The sequence below is a fragment of the Pipra filicauda genome, unplaced genomic scaffold (genome assembly GCF_003945595.2).
Source record: "Pipra filicauda isolate LSUMZ 115617 unplaced genomic scaffold, ASM394559v2 scaffold2_size9829703_pilon, whole genome shotgun sequence".
Lineage (NCBI taxonomy): Eukaryota > Metazoa > Chordata > Aves > Passeriformes > Pipridae > Pipra > Pipra filicauda.
The window spans coordinates 8,519,446-8,543,114 of NW_024104421.1; the positions used below are offsets into that span (position 1 = coordinate 8,519,446).

General features: G+C 40.1%; 1 protein-coding gene across 5 annotated transcripts in view; it reads left to right on the forward strand.

Annotated features, from left to right (window-relative positions):
* TBXAS1 (thromboxane A synthase 1) overlaps positions 1-23,669 on the forward strand; it is a 262,385-nt gene that overhangs the window by 141,678 nt on the left and 97,038 nt on the right. For all 5 annotated transcript variants that reach the window (XM_039383165.1, XM_039383168.1, XM_039383167.1 and 2 more), the window contains one exon: positions 21,285-21,401. In XM_039383165.1, the coding sequence (XP_039239099.1) occupies positions 21,285-21,401 (117 nt within the window). The remainder of the gene's footprint in view (positions 1-21,284; positions 21,402-23,669) is intronic.

Below are 23,669 nucleotides of genomic sequence, written 5' to 3' on the forward strand. Positions count from 1 at the left end.
CCCAAAAGACACATATACATGCTGACTTGACCCAGTACCCTTGGTTGTTTGGTTTAGAAATGTTTCTTTTCTTCAAATCAAACTTCCTAGCATTATTTCCGGCTGTGTCAATGCCACCGTCATCATCCTTTCATGTGAATTTCTTAGTTTATTTAGAAATTGTTGCTGTAGAGTCCGATGAACTCACTTTGTAAACAGATGATGCATGAGCTTTGCTGTAAGCTTACCTTCGTGTGGTGGTTTGGAGCACCAGTGACACACAGTATGACAGCGGGTAAGCCAATACTTGGAAAATGATTCAAACAAATGAGAAAAAATGGTAAATATATATAAGAAGGTCTTCATTTTCCCACCCTTTAAAATGACTGTTCAGTGGGGTGGTTTGGTAGGCAAGTGATGTTCCGGTGCATGCAAATAGTTTGATTGTGATACTTAGTTTTGAAAAGTTGCTGGGTTTTGTGGCTGCTAAGAGAAGTAATGAGGAATGTGCTTTAAATTTGTTCGCTGCCTCAGTATGTTTAGATCTGTTTTTTCATTTTTCCATTTCTTCATTTTGTTTCACCTTAGTTTTTGTTTGGTTCACACAGGACATGAAAGATGACCAGCATAACACCTCTGGAGCTACCATGTCCCAAGATTAGTTGCCCACACCTGCATGTGGGCATGTGTACATACCTGTATGTATTTATGGATGCATACAGATGAACACATGTTGATTTGGGGTCTCTGTGATTTGAGGAGAGGCTGAATCTCTAATCCTCACTAAAGTGTTGTAGACATCAGCTGTGCCATATCTTATTATGAAAACTTCACAAAATGTGCCTCTTTGTACATGCTATGGTGACATTTCGGTTCCTGATGCAGTAAAGCTGCCACGCCTGATGGCAGGCCATGCCTTGAACATCTGGTTGTTTGTGATACAGAGCTGTGATGTTCTTCCCTCCCTCTCTGACTTTTAGGACAAACCCAAACATCAGTCCTACCACATGTACAACAAGCCTTGGTCTCATTACCTAAGAATATTTGGCGCTTCCAAAAATCATTCTGTGCCTTACGAGGATAAGTGAAAAGGTGTCCAAGCAGAGAATTTTTTACCTAGTAGTTTTCTACAGCTTCTAGATCATAGTTGATTTGAAATCTTGGCTGGTACAGCATCATTACAGAAAGGGAATTATGTTAGCAGGAAATGCATTTGACTATATAACACTTATCTGTTTAATATTAATTTGTTTGACTGTGTATTTGTGGTTGCTGTTGTACAACCATGTAAGCCCAGATGCCTGAGTGATTTTCCAGTGCCAGTCCCTGCCAGGAAGCTGAGAAAGGGCTCTTATCCTTGTTTTGACCTGATGGTTCAGGAGCACTGAGGCTCAATCACCATAATGATGTATCTGCTTGCTTTCCCATATGTGTTTCCATGGCTGTCTTCTAGACATACTAGAATACCTTTCTAGCCGTGTCAATATATATGTAACTATTTTGCTGCCTTCTATACCTGGTAAAATAGCTTTTAGTTCTGGATTTCTTTTTTCTTTCCTCTTTTTGCTTTCAGAGCTTGCACGTTAATTTTTCTGAGCAATTAAATTCAGTTTGGTTTAAATGTTTTAAAGTAGCAGTGCATATGCTTGCAATAGAAACTTGAAAATTAAAATAATAAATTTTGAGAGGGTCATTTCTTTCACACTATGTAAGTCTTTTTATGCATGCACAACAAATCGCCCCTTATTCCCCATATGCTGAAGCTAATAGCAGAAAACTAATGTTCTCAAATGATCACTGCTATTGACTGTAAAATTAATCAGACTTTGGCTTCAGTTACCCTTAAAGAAAGAACTGATGTATTAGTAGACCGTATTCTGTGAACCACCTGATCCTCTGAATCCCGGTGAGATGAAGTCTGGTTTTGCGATTAGGGCTCTAGGTCGGGATTTAGGAGCTCTGAGCTCAGTTTTTGGCTTTGCTACAGAATTCCTGTGTTCACAAGGGCAAAGCATTTAGGAAGTGCTTTGTCACCTTAATAAATGTAAAAGACTATATTGGGAATTTCCAGCCGAACAGTATCATTAGCGAATGTTAGTGCTTTAGGACTGATGGCAATGGATTGGGATTTGGTTTATCTGTTAATTCAAGTAGTTGTGGTGGGAGGCTTTTTTTTGTTTGTTCTTAAAAGAAGCTTCAGAAATGTAGATTAAAAAGTTTTAATGAAAAGCTCCTTTTTTTCTTTTTAAGTAAGTTTCTATTTTGAAGTATTAAAAAAATGCTAAAGTAGAAAAGCTAAAATTGTATTGTAAAAATACAATTGATTGTATTTGAGGATTATCATCTCTCAAGTTTGTAATTTTTATTTGTGATTCTAATTCAGAATAGGAAACCAAGTGAAATCTCTGTCCTGCAAAATGGGAAAGCTCACCTGTACTTACCTTGGAACACCTGGCATTTGCTTCTGCTGACCACTTGTCCTGATCCCAGCCAGGACAGGCTGAATTTTTTTGTGATAGCCAGGAAGGGGCATTGCCAGGACCCATAGGTTATTCTGTACCATCTCATGGCATTACTGGGGACAGGGGAAAGGGATGCTTTTCTGGGGAGCCATACAGTATTGTCTATTGTCAGGGGGTTTCCATGTGAATCATTTCTTTTCTTGTTCCCTCTGTCAGCAGTGTTGTTGTTACTGTTCATTTTCTCATCTCATTGCTGTTTCCAGTAAATTGCTCTTATTTTAACCCATGATCTTTGCTCTTTTTGCCTCCAGTTCTCTTCATCCTGCTGCAGGGAGGAGGGGAGGGAAAGTGGCAAAGCGAGAGAGTGGCAGTGTGGTTTGCAGAGTCTCGGTGGGGGCACTGAATTGGGGAGTACCATTCCTAAACCATGACACCACTATACATAATAATATGGTAGCATTTACTTACTTCTGTTCACATTCTTACTTCTCATTTAATTCCGGGGGTCATGACTGTGTATATACATGTTTATTCATAGGCTGTCCAGAATTAGGCTATTCCCTTAAATAGGAGACTCTGTTTTTCGCTGTGCCTCTCATGGAAAAGATGGTGAAACCTCATTGCAGTCTACAATTTCCTCAGGAGGGGAAGAGGAGGGGCAGGCACTGATCTCTTCTCTGTGGTGACCAGTGACAGGACCCGAGGGAATGGCCTGAAGTTGTGTCAGAGGAGGCTTAGTTGGATATTAGAAAAAGGTTCTTCCCCAGAAGGTGGTTGGGCACAGGAACAGGCTCCCCAGGGCAGTGGTCACAGCACCAAACCTGACAGAATTCAAGAAGCATTTATTTGGACAGCGCTCTCAGGCAGGTGGTGTAACTCTTGGGGATGGTTCTGTGCAAGGCTGAGGGTTGGACTCAGTGATCCTTGTGGGTCCCTCCTAACTCACTGTGATTCTTTGATTCTCACTCATTTAAGTATTTGATAAAGACTTCTGAAAATTTAGGAAGATATAAATAAAAATAGGTTGGAATGCCACAGAACAACTTACAAGCAATCAGTCTTTACTACTGACTGTAGTAAAGTCCAATTAGCTTGAGGATGGTCCTGTTGACTGACTTGGAGAGACCCTGTAGCTGACAATGCATTTCCTCTGAGCGACAACTTAGGTAGTTTGCGATTTGAGTAACGTTTCCTTGAAGGTTTCCTGTGTTGTTGTGATGGGAGGAAGCTCTCAGCATATCCCCAGCAGTGGTGGCAAGGCTATCGCTGGGCTTTTGAGAAAGCTACACTTCTATTGAGGCTGCTATTTTAAATGGCTACTGTATTGTTGTCCAGGTAGGTCATGTGAATTTGTTTGCTTGAGATTTATGGATCTCTAATTGAGTAAGTAAACACTAATATTTGTCACACTTCCTGGTAAAATTGCAAATAAAACTGACTGCTACCTTCTGTATGAAGGGTTAGCAGTAGTGGTGGAAACAGATGGGTTACACACAGATGGAATACAAAATAAAAACCTTCCACTTTTTCTCTTTTCTGGACACGGGTTGTCTGTTTTCAGAGGCTATGGGCCATAAACCTTGGCAATATAAAAGCAATGCAATTGACTGTAAAGAGACTAGAAGACTTGAAAACAAGTTTCCTCTTTCCTTGTCCCCCATCAAGAAATGATGAATCAGCAGGTTAAGGCCACAGCTGATGCTGAGATGTACAGTCCTCTTATTTTTTCTAGGAGTTATTTTATAAAATGAGTTATTTTTCAGCATGGGTCTAAGTATTTGAATCTATCCCTGAGTCTTTCTCTGGTTTATTAATGGACTGCAGTGCTGCCATCACCATGGTATCCTGCTACCTCTTCCCCTGTGAAGACTGAAAAACCGCATGTTGAGGAAATTTACATTTTTAATTCTCCACTCTCCACGCCTGTACATATAAAGATGGTTTGTGGAACCATGGGAGAACACAAACACAAGGACAGTCTTGTATTGAGAAATGACCAGGGTTGCTGTGTTGTTTTGTTCATTTTTAGCACTCTTTCTCTGTGCTATTATACTGCAACCATCATTGGTTCAATACCTGCTCCTAGGTAGACACCAGAACACCAGATGGATTACGTACTTACAGCACTAATGATAGTGGCTGATAATGTGTGCAAATCTCCCTTTCACTGCTTGTTCAAGGCAGTTAAGAAATACTGAATACAGCTGTACATAATTACGCTTCTTTTGAAACTAAATCAGCCTGTGAAATTTCTGTTCCTGGAAAATGGTCAAAATTAGTCAATAAGAAACCAACAAAACAAACAAACAACAAAACCCCAAACCCCTTTGCATGTACTTAGTGGTATATTGTGACATTCTGTTTCTTAAATGCGAGGCTTCCCTGCCGACTCTATTGAGACTTAAAGTGTGGGGGGGTGAATACTGCATAATGAAACTACTAATAGGTGGTTTTGCTGCAGGTGTAGGAAGATGCTGATTTGACAATATGCTGTGTATATGCACTTGTTTATGTCATCAGAATTTTGTGTAAGACTAAGTATGTATGTGTCTTAATGTGTTCCAGGTATGTGAAGGGTCACTTACTCTTTCTACCCACTCTCTGTTTCTTTCACGTTTCTTTGAGTTACTGTAAGATCAACTTTTGAAATTATCTATTTTGACATGTTTATCCTCACCTCTTTTTTCTTCATTCTATCATTTGCAAAATTTCCTTTTCTAAACAACTGAAGAAAACAAGATCAGAGTTTTATTAGGTTTTGCCTTCCCTTCCCCCAGTTTTTCTCTCGTTGAAACTTGCCAATCATTTTTAAAGCCTACATTGGGCTTTTCTGCAGCACAGGAGATATCATTAAGGCTTTAAACCCACTAATGAGGGAAATGTGCGCTGCTTGAAGGCTCCTGCAATATTAACTACATCCAATTATGTTAGGTAAACGTATGAGTATAGTCAAAACAGGATGAAAGCATATCTTTCTATTCAGGCCAAAAGCAGTCTTCTGAGCCAATCTTTCATCAAACTTACATTGGCTATTTATTTACTGGGTTTGCAGCACTTTTTTTTTAATACTGAATAATAATGCCGAAGACAAACAACACTTACAGGCAGGAAAGGACTATCTATTTCTAGAGCTCTGTTCCTTATTTAAAGAACATGTTTTACTGCTGGATAAAATATGTGAAATCTTAAGTCTGATGAATATTTCTTCCTGTTTAAATACAGTATTGCTTCCTTATCTAATCCTGTCCTTAGTTGACTGTGTTGTGAGTAGGTGGAGTAGAGATGCAGTTTGTACTGGCCTTTGCTGGTCCTGACCTTTGATTTCTGTTGATTTGGGTTTTTTTTAGAGGGAGATTCAATTTATCCTACTTCTTTCGATGTATGCTGTGAGAATATTTTTTCTGAAGCTTATTCAGTCTAATAGCCCAGGTTTTTAACAGTCCCTCATTTCTGACTTCTGAAACTGTTATTTGACAGTAGCAGATTGGTTGTTTTGTTTACAATTTTCTCACTTTTCTCTATTCTTGACATACAGTAGAGTGTCATGTCCTTTGATTCCTGCCTCTCCCAGTCTGCTTTTGTTTAGAAGAGTAATTAGTTTGTCACTTGTTCCAGAATTGACATAGGCTCAGATCACAACATTCGAGTTGGCCTTTTTTACATGCTTGAGCAATCAGAGTTCAGACCCAGCACTTTGCTTTGCTTCCATGTCTTTAACCACATTTGGAGGTAACTCAACTTCTCCTGTACAAAAAATCCTTTTGAAGCATCTGATGATAGACAAATCGTCTCAGGTCTATGCAAGTGATGTTTTACAGCACAGAGAAGTGATTTATGTGTATCTGCCTAAAAGCCGGGAAGTTCAGCACTGGAGTGGATGTGACATGGCAATATATGATATTTGAATGGTTGTCATGTATCATGCCAAAGATCTGTGTAGCCTGGTTGAGTGTCCTCTTCCAGAAGTGGCCAGCAGCAGAGTTCAAAAGACTATCATAACAGCAGGACAGACAGTGACAGTAATCTTCCTTCTGGTTTATCTACCCAGCCTCCAGCAACCAGTGCTGTGGTGAATTCCAGTGCCAGAGATTGCATCTGGGCATCATTTCTCCCATTGGTTCCATTGGCTCCAAATCTGTTCCTACTCCACCCCGTTTTGAATTCTTTCTATTAACTGTTGTGCCAGCAGGTGATTTTTTTTCCATGGATAAGCTTTTTGTTTTGAATGTGATAGGAGTTCTATTTGGAGACCTGTCTGTGTGCAAGTGAAGTTCATTCCTCTTCAGCGAGAGTTAATGTGATACACATGGGCATTATTATAATAATCCTTGCAAGCCTCTGCTCTTCATTTTAAATCTTTTAAAGGTAGTATTGTCATCTTCAAAATAGTGGAAATAATTTTCTTTTTAGACATTCATCTAGATAGCTTAATCCATTTACCTGCCTTTATGTTTATATTTGAACTTAAAAGTATGAAAGGTTTCTTCCTTTCCTTTTTTTTTTATGATATAATGATAATATTCTTATCTAACACAATGCTAACAGCCTTTTGTTAAGATGTCTTAGCTGAACTTACCATTCCCACAGCAAGACCTACAAAAGGGATCATGTGAGCATTCCTCATCTGGTTCAGCTCAGAAGAAAATTCATCTTAGTTTATGTGTCAATGTAGACTTTTTCAAAACTATGCAGGCTGACTTGGCACTGAAGCAGATGATGAGTGCTCACAAGGGTGCTCCACCAGCCCCATTTCAATGGTGGTTATCTCCAATAGATGGAGGGCGGTGAACAGCTGGTGGGGTCGTAGCATCTTAAATTGATGCAGCTGGTTTGTAGTGGTTCTCTGACCAAAGCATGGAAAGTTCTCTTCTACCCAGTGATTAACTCCAGTAAATCTGTTCTAAGCAAAAAATTGTTGCCATCCTGGTTTTTTTTTGCTTGTGACCTACACTATATAACATTCGTTCTGTGAGAATGAAACCTCCACGGGAAAGGACGTTTAGAGACCGTGCGCTCCTTACCACTGACTACGTGTTACAGCCATAAATCTTGTGGATCGTAAGTGAAGAATGAGTCTGCAGGTATTATTTTAGTCTCTGGTGAGAATTCTTTGTTTATATAGCAACCACATATCTTGGCACCATTTGTTGTAAATAATTGATAGCAAATAGTTGGCTCATCTGAGCCTAGGGGAGGGAAGATGCTGCTGTGTGTTTTGCAGGTGCTGTGGAAGTGCTACTCTGTACATGCAGAGCTACTGACCATGACCAAGGAAAGTTGCAGGACACTTGCCAGCCCTGCTGATGTATTTTCAGTGTTACATTCACCAAATTAAAAGGGAAAGCGAAGAGGATGAGGGGTGTAAAATCCAAGTTTTTACGCTGCGTGGTTCACTCGCAGCTCTCCAGCATAATGAGTGCTCCCTACTTCGAGCACACCTGGCCACTGCTCATTTTCATGTTGATTCTTCTGTTTCTGAAGGCTTGGGGATGGCTCGAGAAGACTCCGTTTGGCCCAACAGACACATACACAGCAGCTTATATACCGGGATCAGGCAAAAGCTATTCTGCAGCAAAAGTAAAGGATTGTTGATTCTTGTTAATTATTTACTCCTGCCAGCCTCCTCTCACTGGTGCTAAGCAATAGAAACAAAAATAACTACATTCTTTACTGAAATAATATTCCATTTCTCTTCTTTTCCTTTCATGCTTGCTCTTGCAGAAAAGAGTTTGGGGAAATAAGTAGTAAAAACAAGAACTATCTCACACTCTTGTCTTTTGCTAGATAAATTCTAAGTTGAAGGTACACAGGATATTATTTTTTCTCTTTTTGAGGCAATTGCAAAGGACAATTTCCCAATTTCCTTTTCCATTCTCAGTATGTGCATTCAGATGAAGCTAAAACTGCACTCTTGCACTTTTTATACAGCTTTCCTAAAATAATTCTGAATAATTTAACAATGGCTCAGAAACATTCCAGTTTAACCAGTCATTGACCTTCAATCATATTTTAATGTCATCAGGACTATATTGGTATTTCATCAGTTCCAAAGAAGCTGTATTGTTACAGAGGCAATGGTGAGATCTATAATTAAAGTTGCTCATGTCTTCCATTACAATGTTTTCCTTTCAGCAGATTATCATAGTTTAACTGCTTCAATTAATATTTTCCATTTTCAGTCAAAAAGGTCTTGCTATTTTGGAGACTATGCCTAGGGAAAAGTTAGGGTTATTTATCGATTGTGAGGAAAATAAACTCAGAGTCTATTTCTTTGGTTTTGGCTTTGTTCCCTCTAGTGTTAAGGGCTGGATATAAAAACCACTTTGAAAATCTGACCAAACTGCTTAAGTTTATAAGCCCCTGAAGAATCTCAGTAAACACAGACTCAACAAAAAATTGTTAAAGAGGACTGACTTACTACTATCTGCCCCTGCTGACAGGACTCTACAGATGACTAAGAACTTCTACAAGTCTTCATGTGAGCTTTACATCTCAAGGATGAGAATCCTGAGTTTGTGACTGATTCATTTCACATGAAAGGGGTTTTTTATGTGTAATATTAAAACCTCCCAGATTATAAGATTTCTCTAGAAATCTTATGTTTGAAAAATCAAATGGAGATCCTGTGGCAAAAAAAGTAGTATAGAATAACATAACTAAAGAATTGGACCCATTTGGGCCCACTTTTGCATATGCTTTAGGATACAAAAACTGCAATAAGCCTAAGATTTTCAAACCTCTTAGTGCTTTATTTTGCTGTCTTAGTATCCTCCTAATATAACACTGATTGATTTCAGTAGGAATAGATGGCATACTAGATCATCAGCAGCAAGAATTAAAAAAAAAATCACCGTAGTGATTTCTGAGATTCGATTAAGAGATGTGGGGAAGACAGATGTTTCATGTTGTGGCTGATTTTGAAGAGTCAGAAGAAAAAAAAAAGTTGATTAAAATAATTTGTTTCAGTTACAGCTTTTAATGTAAAAAGTAGTTTCAATTTATAAGGTAAAGTTATTTTGTTCCAGAAACATATATAACCAGATATTTTGTTGGAACTTTTCTCCTTTTTTTCTTTCAGAAAGCCCAGAGAAAGAAATTGATTTTGCACTTTTTCTAGTTTCTTGCAACCACACGGCTTTGTTTAAGTTGCTGTAACTCTGGTTTTGTTTTGTTTAATATTTGATTTGAGTTTTTAAAAGGAATATTGCCTCTTTAGTTGGTGTTTCACTGTGTTAGATTAGATGTTCTTTAAATGCTCTCGCTGCTGGATGGCACATCCTTGGTTTTACCTTCCTCAGTCGTCTACTGGGGCAGCTCCCATGTCCTCACTTTTTTTCAGCAGTTTCCTTGGTGCTTGTGGTAGTATTTTGGCAGTGGCAGTCATTTCTGGCTGTAAGAACTTAGGTTTGTCCTAGGGTCAAGATTTATTCTAAGTGAAAAATCAGTAGGGTTTTAGACATGTCACAAAGGGTTACTTTTTCAGTTTCAAGATCTGTTTTATTTTTCAGGCTGTTGGATCCTGGGGGGATTCAGCATGAACCTCAGGTGAGGGAGAAGCAGCTGCACAGATGGAAAATGAATTCTTGTGCTGTGGAAGCGTGTGCTGTGCTGGCCAACACTGATGATTGAGAGCTACAGCTTCCACCCACCAATGAAGCTGGGCTTGGAAGTGCAGATACAAATAACTTGCAAATACTAATAATTTGCTGGGTGCATGCAATCAAGTGTGATGTGTGTGCCGAGTATGGGTACGGCCTGGCAATTCCACTGGTGTGGGGTCCTTCTAGAGAGTGAAGCCTCTTTTCTTCTTCATGTAGGAAGTCCCAGCAGGCAGAACTAGGGCAACCTCCACTCAGGTTGCCCATTGCCTTTCTGTGTATGCTTGGCTGTCGTGGTGTTAGTCCTCAGTGAAAGGTTGCAGGTGTCTCATTCTCGTGGCTGGCACATACTGCTTCCCAGGGCACTCGACGAAAGAGAATCTAAATCCCAAATCCTGCTCTGTCGCTGTGTGCGTTTGCTGAGCTTCCAGCCTGTCTGTGCCTGAAATGCTAGCGCTGGCTTTTTGGGCAACATAAGTGGGGAGGACTCAGGCTCTGACCCGTCCCCTTAGTTTCATGTCATGGTGACAACACAGTAAAACTGAAGCAACAGAGTGGTGAAACAGGCCTCCCAAATGATGCATTGCCTGAAGGAAGCCTGTTTGGCGAGAAAGGGATCGGTGAGCTCTGGGGTGTGGGCTCCAATTTGTGGGGTTTTTGGTTGTTTTAAAATTTTATCTTGTCCTAGAACTCTTAATTAAGATGACAAGATATGGTGATGTGCTTTATGCTTCGTACTCTGCGCTACTTGCTATTCCAAGTCTAATATGTTTGAGAATGCAAAAGTAGCTGATATTGTTAATATATTTTGAACGAGGTACTTGCTGATACTCAGAGGAACATTTTAGCTTCTCTCCTTGAAGAAATGAAATAAGAGCGATGTGAGCAACAGTCTGCTTGCAGATTGTTTGTGAAGTAAGGCTGTTTTACTGAAATTATAAGCTCCAGGGAACTCATGATAAGTCCTGTAATTTTATCTGTGTGCAATAGGTCTTTATTATTCTTGAAATTATCTTATGACAAACATTTAATTCTTGATGTGCTCAAATTAATTTGTAAGAGGCAAATGTACAAACACTATTTCATATAAGCGTGCTTTGACATGCTTTGATAAATTAGGATTTATTTTTTTAATTTGATTGAAACCAGACAAAAACCCACAAATATGAAATCTTGGAAGATAAAAATCCTGAAAGTGTGCTTTGCAGCTACTGAGAAAGTTTTATAGCCTAACTCTTCTTGAGGGACAAATAAATGAGGAATGAAAGCAGCTACTGAGATCAGGAAAATGCATTAATGTTTTGACAGATAGATGTGGATATCTTAATACATGAAGTTTGGATTTTTTTCCCTGATGTGTAAATATCCACTCAATGTAATTAGAAACAATTGTGAAGTACCAGGCAGGGAATTCAAATTCTTCAGCTGAGCAGATACTGCAAATGTGATTTGTTGACAGCTTGTCATCCTGCCATTAGAGCTGACCTGGAGTTCTTTTTCTGAATGACTTTTTAAAGACAAAGTAACATAAAAAGATAAGTGTTTGGCCAGGGAGTGTTCTGACTCTGACTAACAGCATATGCTTAGAGAAAGAGTAGAAGAACAGGGCAAGTGCAGAGCAATATTACCTATAGAACATCCGCCTAACATCTGACTGTCCACGGTTGACTTCCTAGGCTGGAAACTGCATCCATGTTTTTAATTTTTAATAACCTTTTTATTCAGTAGTTTGATTTAGCATCTTGGACCCATTTTTGTTTGTTGGTTTGTTTTTTGTTTGTTTGGTTTGGTTGGTTTGTTTGTTTGTTTTTAAGTATGAGGAGTCTTCACAAGCAAACTTTTATCTGCTTTGTTCAACATTGTTTTCAAATTTTCTTTTTGGCATAGGTGGGAAAAAAGGTGAAATACTTTTTCCTTGGGTTGGTTTGCACATATTGGAGATCTTTGGTCTGAAATATTAATCCAAAATGTTCTGTTTCAAAATAGATAAATGCCAATTTGAAGTATATTTTGTATATCAGGATGTTGTCACACAGGAAGTAGGATACTAGGCAACAATTTTTAGGTGTTACATGGGAACTTGGAAGACTGAGAGAAACCCTTTAAAAAGTCTTTCAACTTTCAGTCATAGTTTGCCACTTACTCGCTTGTTTATTTTTAGTGTTTCTCATTGCTTTGAGATGTTAAGCTACACTGGCCCCACTATAATTTTATTTCTGTATTACAACATCTGTGTGAAAGAGGTCAAACCAAAATTGTCAATAAAATATTAAATACATGAAAAAATGACATTTCTTATATATCCTCTTCTCTGAATAAAAAGGTTGCATACGAGTGATATTTTTAAACTAAGCTGTTGGTAAGCCTCCCCTTCACCTGGCTATCTTGCCTCTGCTAGTAATCAGAAATTCCTAAGCATTTAACCCCTATTTGAGGAGCTTAATTTGACGATACAGGTTTAAAAGTCTTGCTCAGCTGTAGCTAATGCTTGGAAGTGCCTTGAATCCCTTGGAACTGGTGATTTCAGCAGCAGCTGGAATATTACCTGCTGGAAATAGTTCTAAGACACTCATCTCATCTCTCTGTGAAGTGCCCTATGTAGAAACTTATAGGTGATTCTGTGGGAAGATGCACTTGCAGCCTTATGTGTTGAAGCTACTCCACATTTCATGTGGTCCATGGGATCTGTGGTAGAGAAGTTAGTGAATCTCTGCAGCCTGATAGGACAGTCATCTGGATCAGGGAAGTCGAGGTTTCAGATACTACTACAAAATATTGCTGATCATGAAGGCTGAGGTTTCAGATATCACTGCAAAATATTACTCATGTATATTTCTCTAAAGATAGTTTTATATAAACAGACTTTTGAGAGGAACTGGGGCTTAACACCTTTTCACAAGGGGAATGAATGCTCTAAGTCCAATTGAGTTCACTCCTAAGTGATACCTTAAGGAGGTGCAGGACTCTTCCTACATTGCTGTCATGGCAGCTTGGACAACTCTGTGCTCAGCTTTTGTGAATTCTTTTTCTGAGGTATCTAACAGCATGCCCAAGGCATTTGGGTCAGGATTATGGGAGGGGTCAGCAGCCAAGAACACAGGCAGTGGGAGGCTGGGTAGTACTTACAATCTCTCTCCGTGCTCTCTAGAAGCTTCAGGGTTGCTGCAGACATATCTCTGAATGAGCAGATTACGGAATACAGCGGTCTTGTGTAAAATAAAAGATCTAGCCAAAGTTCTTATGGGCATTGCCTGTCATTCCTATGTATGCCAATGACTGAAAGCATGGAAATAGATCTGTACCAGAAGTTACTGGGGACTGTTTTTTCTCCAAATACTGCTTAAAATCTGTAAAAGGAACTTTCTGGTCCTCAACTTTTCCTCAAGGAAAAGTGTGGATAAACAGAGAGGCTTTTAACAGTATTATAACTTTATCCGATATTAAAAAGTCCAGTTACGTCAGCTGGAAAGTAGATTTAAACATGTTTAAAAACTGCTTCTCAGCACAACAGACACTGTGTATAGAATATGGATTCTCTAGTGCAACCTGCTTTTGTTTATAATACACAAAATTCCTAATTAATTAAGAGTACATATGTTTTTCTTCGGTTTGATTGTTTTGATCCGAAATATGCAAACTGACCACCATATGCAAACTGATGAAGGCGTGGACTTAATTTTGGTCTTGCTTGCACCAAAAAATGGAACGTGTGACTTGCATCAGTCTGGGTCAGACTGCAGGAGGCCATATGTGTTTGTTTTAGCATTTATGAATGGTTATATTTACCTCATTGCAATGACTCGCTTTGGTTTCTATTGACAAAATCATGACTTAAGAGAATGTTTGCAAAGACAAGAACAGATGTTTCCAGGCTGCTTGCCACAGAGAGGGGAAAAAAAGCTGGTATTTGCTTGTAAGCTGGTGTTGACTGTGCCATTTTTCCAATGAGTAATTGTGAACGGTAGTCATTAGTCAGTTGCTGAAGATCTTGACTTGACAACAAAAGAACGGGCTTGGAGATGCCTTTTTGTATAGTCTCATCTATATAGGAGAGTGAAAGACAATTGCTGTAATCACTGAAACCAATTCTACCCTCTTGACACTCTCTTGAAGTACCTTAATGACCAAGGAGAACCTAAAAGCTTAATGAAATAGATAATCCATAGATATTTTCTCCTCTTCTTCGCAGGCATGTTGGTTTCAAATTAAGCTGAAAACTTTTACTAGGCGCTTTTATGAAATTGCAAAGCAACATAAGCTTTCTGGAGTTAGTTTGGTCATTTTCTTTTTCCCTCTGCAGCCATAAGATCAAGAGCACCTCCTAAATCACAATACTAAAATCAAACTTGTTTTAAATGAACTTTTCTAGAGGGTGGAAAAAAGTGTAATAGACTCTCAGCAGGGCTGATGATCTGGGAGGGTTTTAGGCAAAGTGTTTGTGAAGTAATATCTGTGCACAGAGTTTTAATGGGCAAGGAAGGACTGATTTCAACTACCCAGGAGCTGCAGTGTGGGGTGTGTGGCATCTGAGGATTTGGAAATGGAGTTTTGGAAAGGCAAATGAAGAGAGAACCTGCTTTGGGAGAGACAACGCCTGTGTGTAGCAATTGCCTTGGGTGTTCAATGGATGGGAGGCCCCTCACAGGTAGAGCCGAGGGGTGGGAGCTGCTCAGTGGTCTCCCATGCTGGGACACAGCCCTCAGTGGGCAATGCCAGGCCTTTGTCCTCTGTAAAGGCTTTAATTTTTGGGTAAGGAGTTGGGTCTTGCTCCATTATAAGATGATGATTTGTGAAAAGAAAAAATTCACATGTTTTGAAGAGATGTGGCTATAATATTTGTGTACTCACAGACCCTCCAGATGGAAAAGACAATGAACTACAGGGTATATGACATAAATGAACTCTATTTTGGCTTTAAAAATATGCAACACAGTGCTCTCCCGGCTCAGTCAGAAGCCACTACACGATATGTCTTTGAATGTCGTGAATGCAGGGGGAACTGAGCGTGACTTAAAACACCAAGCAAGTTTGAAAGAATATACTGTATCAGTTTACCAACAGGGAATTTTTAAAACGAATGTATGGAGGCATCTTCTGCCTTCCCACTTCCATGATCCACTTACTGCAGGCTTGGTAAGATGTATTCCTTGAGATATTTCAGGGTTGGTTTTTTTTCTGTTACTTTTTTTAATAGGCAGTGTTATACTGATCTGTTAAGTGTCATGCCACTGCCACTGACTGGATGAAATACCATATGAGCAGTTCATGGGTTTGCTGGTTCCACCTGCTGGCTGAACTGGTGGTGATGACCTGTCAGTCAAGCGGAGTTGAATGAGTAATCTTAAAAAGAGATTTTATTAATAGTTCCTGTCTGAAGTATGGGGGTAGTGTCTTGTCTTCATGCTACAAACTATCTTTCTCATTTTTTATTAACTTTCATTTCATTAAATTCAATTTAAAAAGGCAGTTTCTTAAACAGGATGAAAATATTTAACCACAAGTGCATTTTTAGCAAGAGCAGGACAGCAACCCTCTTTGAAAATAAGAAGATGAACAAGTTAACCCGGTGATGTGCAAGCACTGCTGCTTGCTCATTGCTTCTGGAGCTTGCCCTGGGAGAGAAAGCCTAGAGCTGCTCCCTGCTAGAGCTACCACAGAGAACTGCATGGCATGCATGAAGGCTGGGAGAAGAATGACCCCTCGTATTGGGAACATACACCAAAAATTTCCCCAAAGAGGGAAAAGGGTGGGGGTGGGAGAAGCCCAGAGTTAGACTTGACTCTAGATACTGCAATGCCCTTAGGTACCAAAGAAAGGCTAGAGGAGAGAGGAGTGAATGGCTCTCATTAGCATGGGTCATAGGGTTGAGACTAGGGCTAAAGTTCAAGGCAGAGTGGGCATGGGATTCCAGTTAAAGCTGGATACTGCAAAGCCTGCAGGGCTGGAAGAAAGCTTACATGAAACGAAAAGGTGTTTGCTAGGTATGACTAATTCCAGAATTAGTGTTGGTGTTACTGTTAGGATTTGGGATTTTTGGTGCTCTAGAGCTCAGTTCCTTGTTTGAATCTCACCAGACTGAGTGCTGAGGTTTGACTCCAGTAGAAATAAATCTTTTTTGATTGTTTTTTCTTAGCACTAAGCTATGATTAAGTCTAAGTTTAAGATAACAAAGTTTCTGAGATCCTGTTTTATAGAATTTCATTTCTTGCTGTGTTGTCAAAGCACATGGAGTAGATTAGCAGCTGGTTCTGTGGAGGTGAGTGGTTTATATTGTAGGTTTCCAAGCTAGTAGGTTTTTAAGGGTCTTTAAAGGTACACTTTAGGTTCTTCAAAGATTCATCTGTTCAGGATATTTAAAGAGTGAGGTTTCTAAGGGAACATCATGATGCTGTTACCCTTCCTCCTCCTCCAGGCAGTCATTGCTGGTTGCCAGAGGTTCAGTCTAGCCTGCTAGTGACAAACTCAGAGAAGGAACAAACAATGTATGAATCACAGAAGGCTACAATTTTACTCCAGGATAAAGCAGGGACAGGATATTAGTGCATGAGTAGGTCCTACAGATGTCCATATTGACATGCTTGTTAGCATGGTTTTGTCGCGTATCGATTAGTTGTCCCCCAGGCATGGTCTGAGCACAGTTCAGGAGGTGAACATGTACCATGGCTATAAGCAGTTTGGATATGTCCATTCTTTTCAGGAAAGGGATTTAACCTTGAGGGAGGAGGTGTTCTGTTCCACTTGGCCTCAGAGCCTGAGAAGAGTCACTTTCTTGAATTATTTAGTAATACAGAGCAAACCATATTGACTCAGGGACAATGAAAACTGATAACTGGGTCTGAAGGGTCAGCCTAAGGAACACCTTTATGGGGACGGAATTCTTGCATCAACTGCAGAGATGCTGCTCATCTGCAAATACTGTTTTGTTTTCTGTTTTAAAAACTCTGATGTTCTAAAGGATTTATTTGCAAGCAAATCCCTCCAATTTTCGTCGTTGTTGCTGATGGCATGTCTGTGATTGTGGGAACTCAGCAGCACTTATAGATATACTGCAGCAGATTACCATGCTGCCAGTAGTTTTCATGCAGCATTACTGTACCACGGTCAGAAATTGTTGATTGCACAGGAGAAGGAAGTGTAGAGGAATCATTGAGTATTTAGATAATGATAGATGGAACATGAGCCTGATTGCATTTGACTTAAAAGCAACCTCCTTTGCCGCTTAAAAACCAAGATCCCTCTCCTGAAAATATTACACCTGCCTCCCATGGTAATTTTTTTAGTGATTTTTATAGAGAAAGGATTTTTAGAAACATCTAGTACTTTGTCCATTTGGAGAGAGGTGACACTTCGTCTTTCACTAAGACACTTCAGGCTCATTCTCACACCAAATCCATTTTCATTCCTGCTATATGAACCTGTAACACAGGTTATACAATTAGGAGGAAAGTGTTTGCAGAAACAATAAGGAAAACCTGATAAATGAAATCTGCTATACGCTGCCAGTCATGCTGATGCTGTTCCAATAAACACAAACATATTTTTGCATACCCAGTTTAAAGATACAGAGTAAAATAATTTATGGCCAGAATTGTCTTTCATTCCTTGCAGCATTTATACGTATAAAATACTATACACACAAAAAATGTGTTAAGGGAGCAATACTGACATAAAGTAGAGTGCTAGAAAGGCAATGCTGTAGTTAGTGTTGTAGTTATAATATTATAGTTAACACACTTTTTGTTCAGAAACTGGGTCCCTCTCTGTGAATGCTCTATATACAGTCTTTATGCAATTATGAACATTTTTTAAGGCAAGTGTTTGGTTTAGGGAGGGAATTTGCTTTCAAGGCAAATGCAGTAAGATTTATATCACATCTGTTATTATCCAAGTGGAGCCTTGTCTTGCAAAGGAGATTTGTCTTATAGAGTGCACAGTTTGGGCAGCCTTCAATTTAGGAGTGGATGCAAAATACTTTTCCAAGTGTTGCTCTATAATTTTTTCTATTTTTTTCCCCCTGTACGCTATTCAAACCTTTGGAAGACAAAATCGGTCATTTCCTTGTGGGAATTGTTATTCAACTCTTTCACTGTAGTTTCTGAGTGCCTCAGAAATGTTAATGTGTTGTTACCAGTTCTGAGGAGGTGATGTGATAGCTCCTCTTTATAAAACAGGAGTGAAGGCTGGTGGTTGAAACATGGGTCTGAGAGTGTTTGCTAATTTGGGGGCCATATTCCATGACCTGATTTCTTGGACTAGTGCATTTCTCTTGATCAAGGCACATTCCCTATTGTTGATTTCAGTGAGTGCTGCAATCTCACCCTCAGGGTTTGAAACTGAAGACCAAAGATATAAGGAATAGTTATTTGGTGACCAGCTGAGTCAAGATTTAGTGTAAGCAGCTTCCCTGGCAGCACATAAGAACTGTGAAGCAGAGGCTGGCATACAGTGCTTTCTGAAAGGATGGTGCTCATTTCCAATTGTCTAGAGCCTCTTTCTTCTGATTCTACTGTGTCTTTGAATATCTGTAACAAATGAGGGAGCGCTCCAGTGAGCCTTTCTAGCTGGACTTCTGATCCTCAGGAAAGATACCTACTGACAAGTCAGAAAACAGATTGTTTATTTAAAGAGCAGACTCAGAGAAAACAGTCCTACTGCTTCAACTTTGACAGCTTGTCCCAAGTTTTTCTTGTTATTGCACAAAATAGAATGGTCTATGTATACATTAAAAAAGAACCCATGTTTTGTCTTACAGTAGTCATCTGATGACAGCACCTAAGTCAGTCTCTTCCTTCAGCTTAATATCCTACTATGTACTTTTCTACTTGAAAACCACTCATCTCTGCTCAAAAGTGGTGTGTAGTGTCAGCCCAGTGACATTAGTTTACTACACTGAATGGTGTTACTGCATGTAAAACTATCCCATTAGCCCGTTTGCAATATAAAATAGGCTTCTGCATTTTACAAGCTTATACAGTGTAGTAAGAATCTGGCAAGTGTAAAGGAAAAAGGTGTTAAGGAGAGCTGGCAGCTCCTTAAAGAAACAATATTAAGTGCAAACTCTTCCAATAAGGAGGAAAGTTAAGGAAGTGCACTAGAAGACCAGTGTAGCTAAATTGCCAGCTCTTCATGGCTCCTGAAGAGAAGTTTTTTTTTACAGAGTGGAAAGTAGGTCAGATTTCCAAGAAGAAGGATAAAAAAATAGCATGTAGTGACAATAAAATCAGAAATATTGAGGCACAAAATGATATTAAAATATCCAGGTTTGTTACAGGCGGTAAGAATTAATTTTTCACGTACATTAGTAATGAAAGAATGACTGAAAGGAAAAGTTAGAGGGTGAAAGGGATCAACAGATGGCATTGGGAAGGCCAAAGCATCCTTGGTTTGTTTGGGTCTTTCCCAGTACAGTGGATACTGTTGATACTGATAACATGGGGGACTGTACTGCCACTGCAGTATCCAGAACATCTCACATGCACAAATGAGTGTCTCTGTACATCCTGGTAACTAGAGAAGTGTACACCTTCCACCTGCACCCACCAACCTTAGGATGGTTTGTCCAGAGGACATTGCTGTACAATGCCTGAAATACCAATTGAAGATGACTTGAAAAGTGTTTGGGAACAGTGCACTGTTGGAAGGAAAGGGAGGAGCCCAGAGGTGCCTTCTTTGCAAGTACTGTTCTGTAGTTTTATTAATGAGTTAGATGATGTTACTAAGTGCACTAACAATTTATGTAGAAAGCTGGTAAGGATGAAAGAAACGGCTAAAATTCAAAGTGGTGTTGGTCAGTTGGAGAAGTAGGCATAAAAAGAATGGTCAAAGTTCAACAAGGACGTGTTCTATATGTGACTCTTGGGAGTAACCAGCTTTAATGATAAAGGCTGGGAAATAACTTCCTAGGGAGTAACTATTCAGAAAAAAAATCTGAGAGTTGCAAAGAATCACAAGCCAGTACATGAGTACATTGTCACGGTGTGGTATGTAGTATTCTGGAGTGAATAGAAAGGAATATAGCTTGCAGAACATATGGCAAAAAAAAAAAAAATCCTTCCTTGCCTGGAGCACCGTGTCAGGTCACAGGGACTGTACCTTGAGAAAGAAGTAAATCAACAAGACTATGCAGAGGGACAGTAACAACACTGAACAGTCAGTCCCGGATAACGTGACTAATATGTATTGAGCACATTGGCATTATGTGGGGTAGATGGCAGCAATATGATAAGTGGTTATTATAGTCTTCTGTATATATGGGCTGCTGCAAAGCTGGGGAGAATAAGCTGGTTTCTATGCCTGTGACAGCACAAAGACTAAAGGTCATATGGTCCAGGAGAAGAGATCGTGCAACCACAGTAAAAGTACTCCAGCACTGGAAGAGTTTCAGTGGGGAGGTTATTGAATCCCCACAAGGCCTTCAGGAACAATTAGGAAACATCTGACAATAATGTAAGTTGTAGTAGATTCTGCTGTGGTGCTGGACATCTCCTGATGCCTCTTCCAGGCAGAAGTGTGTTGTTTTCTAACACGCTTTCCTCTTTTATATCCTTTTAATCCTTGGTGAATATCACTGTTGTCTGGATAGGAATTTCATGAATGGTGGGGGAGATTAAAATTTAGTAAATCCATAGTAGTTACCTTGGTACAGACTTCATGGGAAAGTGCTTTGAGCTACTATATTTGACAGCAGCTGCAGCTGTAAGAGTCATAGGCCACAACTTCTTAGTGAGAGTGTTCCTTATAGACAGAGTAACGACTGGGACTTGCTTTCTAATCAACATATTTTCTGAAGACTTTTAAAATGCATGTAACAGTCTGACATACCAGCTGTCACCAGAAATCATGTCCCCCACCAACACCCGCATGTGGTGCGTTGGCACTCGTCACACGGAGAGGGAGTGTTGACAAGTCCTCTTGCTAGTCACCTTAGGAAGGGAGGAAAGAAGCCAGGGTTCAATGAAGGCAATCTCAGGAGAAAACCATGAACATCAGAACTGGAACAGTCTGAGCAAGGAGTAACTGGGCTGGCCCAGGGCTTTTGCAAGCCCAAGAGGAAATAAGTGCAGCAAAAGAGAAATTTTCTCCAGCCTCATCCATGTTTAGCTTGGTGTTTGGGACTGATTCGAACCTCTCTCATCATGGGACAGCAGTGCAATGCCGTTCATGACCAATCTTTCCAAGTTCCAGAGCCTTGAGTAGCTATAGTTGCATTTGTGTTAAAACTGAATTATGCTTTCTTTTGACTTAGAAGCCGAACTTGATTTCCAAGCCAATGCTTGACAGCATCCTTTGTCTTCGAGATGACAGATGGAAGTATGTGCGGAGCCTCCTGACCCCAGCCTTCAACGACACCAAACTGAAAGAGGTAAGGTGTAGACAGTTCTGATTTCATAATTTAGAAGACTTGTGCAGGCATCTGCTTTATGTAGGTCCATATTAAGGATAGGTAAAACTTGCTACTTTGTGCCAGTTTATTTAGGCCTGAAGAGCATGTGCAGTAGAGCATAGGTACAGCATGGTCCAGGTCATAGACTGGTGAAAGTCAGAATAGCTCAGCTGAGGATATGATCCTCTGTCTTCCTCTGTATGAGCCAGTTTGTCCATGAAAGTGTAGCATACTCAAGAAGGACCCTTACATCTTCCCTATCCTGTTAGGAGTAAGCTAAAGTACAGAAAGGTTATTGCTCCCAGTTGGAACATAGCTTTTCATGATGTGCAGAGTCAGCAACTCTCACATTAACACAGGAACTGCTATCAGTCTATTTTCATTTCTCCATCTCCTTCCCCTCCCCTCCTCCTTTTATTCTTTAATCCTTTCATATAATAAAATAAGTCACTGGAACAGAATGTCATTGCCAGATAAATACCTCTGACTGAAAATAAATGTCTCTGTGCTGACTTGCTGCTAATTTCCTATAAATGTATCAGCATTTGCTCAGCCATGGGAGCCCATTACCTGGTAACAAAGTCCTGTTCCAGTGACACGATATCTCTTAATTAAACGCAGATAAATGATTGACTGGTTAAAGTCTTCTTTCAAGGGGAAAAAAAAATCAACTCCACAACAACAAAAAAATCACCTTTTCCTTTACGTATTTTATTCTGAAGGGGAATCATGCCTCACTCCGGTGCCCAGTCCTGGGTTGTAAAATTTTCCACTGGGCAGACGCTTGTGTTGTTTTGACATGCCGCTGTCGAAATCCACAGTAACATCTAAATGTGTCTGCCTCTCCCAGCTCTATAGACAGCGGTTGCTTAGCAACACCGGCTGTCACCTCCTTATTATGGTAAATTCTAATTGGCCGTGAGCCTGGTGGAGATGCTGATTAATCACGACTGACAATGCCATTGGTTATGCGCCCCGACATTTGCTCTGTCACCGGCTCCATCGCGAAATTTTAGCAAGGCAAGGATGTTTAAATATGCAAGCGATTAGGTGCACATGGCATGGTGGGAAGAGGAGAGTTTTGCATTTTCCTGGTGGAAATTAATCTTACTGCAGGTCATCAGCTCTTTTCTGGCGGACTAACAAAAGATAACACTGCTCTCCCCTCAATTTGTGGAGAGCAACCTCTGCTGGCACCAGCCGGGCAGGCTTGGCTGAGGAGCACAGAGAGGGCAAGCAAGTGGAGCCTCGGGTGTCCTGCTTGGGCACACGTGGGTTTGCAGGGTCTGACTGATCAAACTGACTTGGGAGGAGAAGTCATGGCACTCCCTTTGCACTGCTTGGTGGTGGAGCTGGAACGAAGGAATAGTGGTAGGAGGTAGAGTTGAGGGCTGGCCAGTGCCTGGTAGCCATCTCGCATGCAAAGACTGAGCTCTTTATTTTTAACCTGATAATCACCTTTCCCCATGATGCCTCTTCCAAGCTCTGTGGAAGGGGTGTGACTGTGGATGGGCTCAGGGTGACCTGGAAATGGTTACTTTTTCCTCCCGTTCTACCCCAAGTGGGAAAAAGAGGAATGGGGCAGGTCTCTCTGAAAAGCTCAGCTTTGTTCCTCTCTCCCATACCTTCAGCAGAAGTCCGTCCATTTTGACACAGAGAGACACTTGCAGTAAGCCCATATGAGATTAAGAGCTGCTGTTGAACGGATGTGCTCCTCAGCCTCGCATTTCATTTTCTACCCAAATACATTAACAGTCCTGGGATCTGAAGTTAATGCAATTTAAGTCCTTGCCCATGTGCTTTTCTTGCTGTTGCTTAATTTGGAAGCCATACCAACACTTCTCAAAGGAAATTGATGCTCATTAATTATGATCTCACTTTTTAACTCTCCCATATTTGGTACTCTCTCGGAACCTCTGCAGCAGCATGGAAACAAAAATACCATATTCTACTATTGGCCATACTACAGAGTATTCAGAGTTATATAGAAGACATCCTGTTTATAATAATCCCTTCCTCTGTACTTCAAAGCAGTTACAAACAAGCTAGCTTTGGTATTAATTTATTGCATAATAACCTGGATATGTTATTTTATACATATTTATAAATACTACTAGGCACTTTCCTTATTTTTTTCTCCCAAGACATTGATTCTTTTGCCGCAGAGGTCCAAGCTCTGATAAAATTCCACACCAAAGTCTTCCTCTCTGTTCACTCTGGATGTCTGCCTTGCCTTTGTTCCTGTAT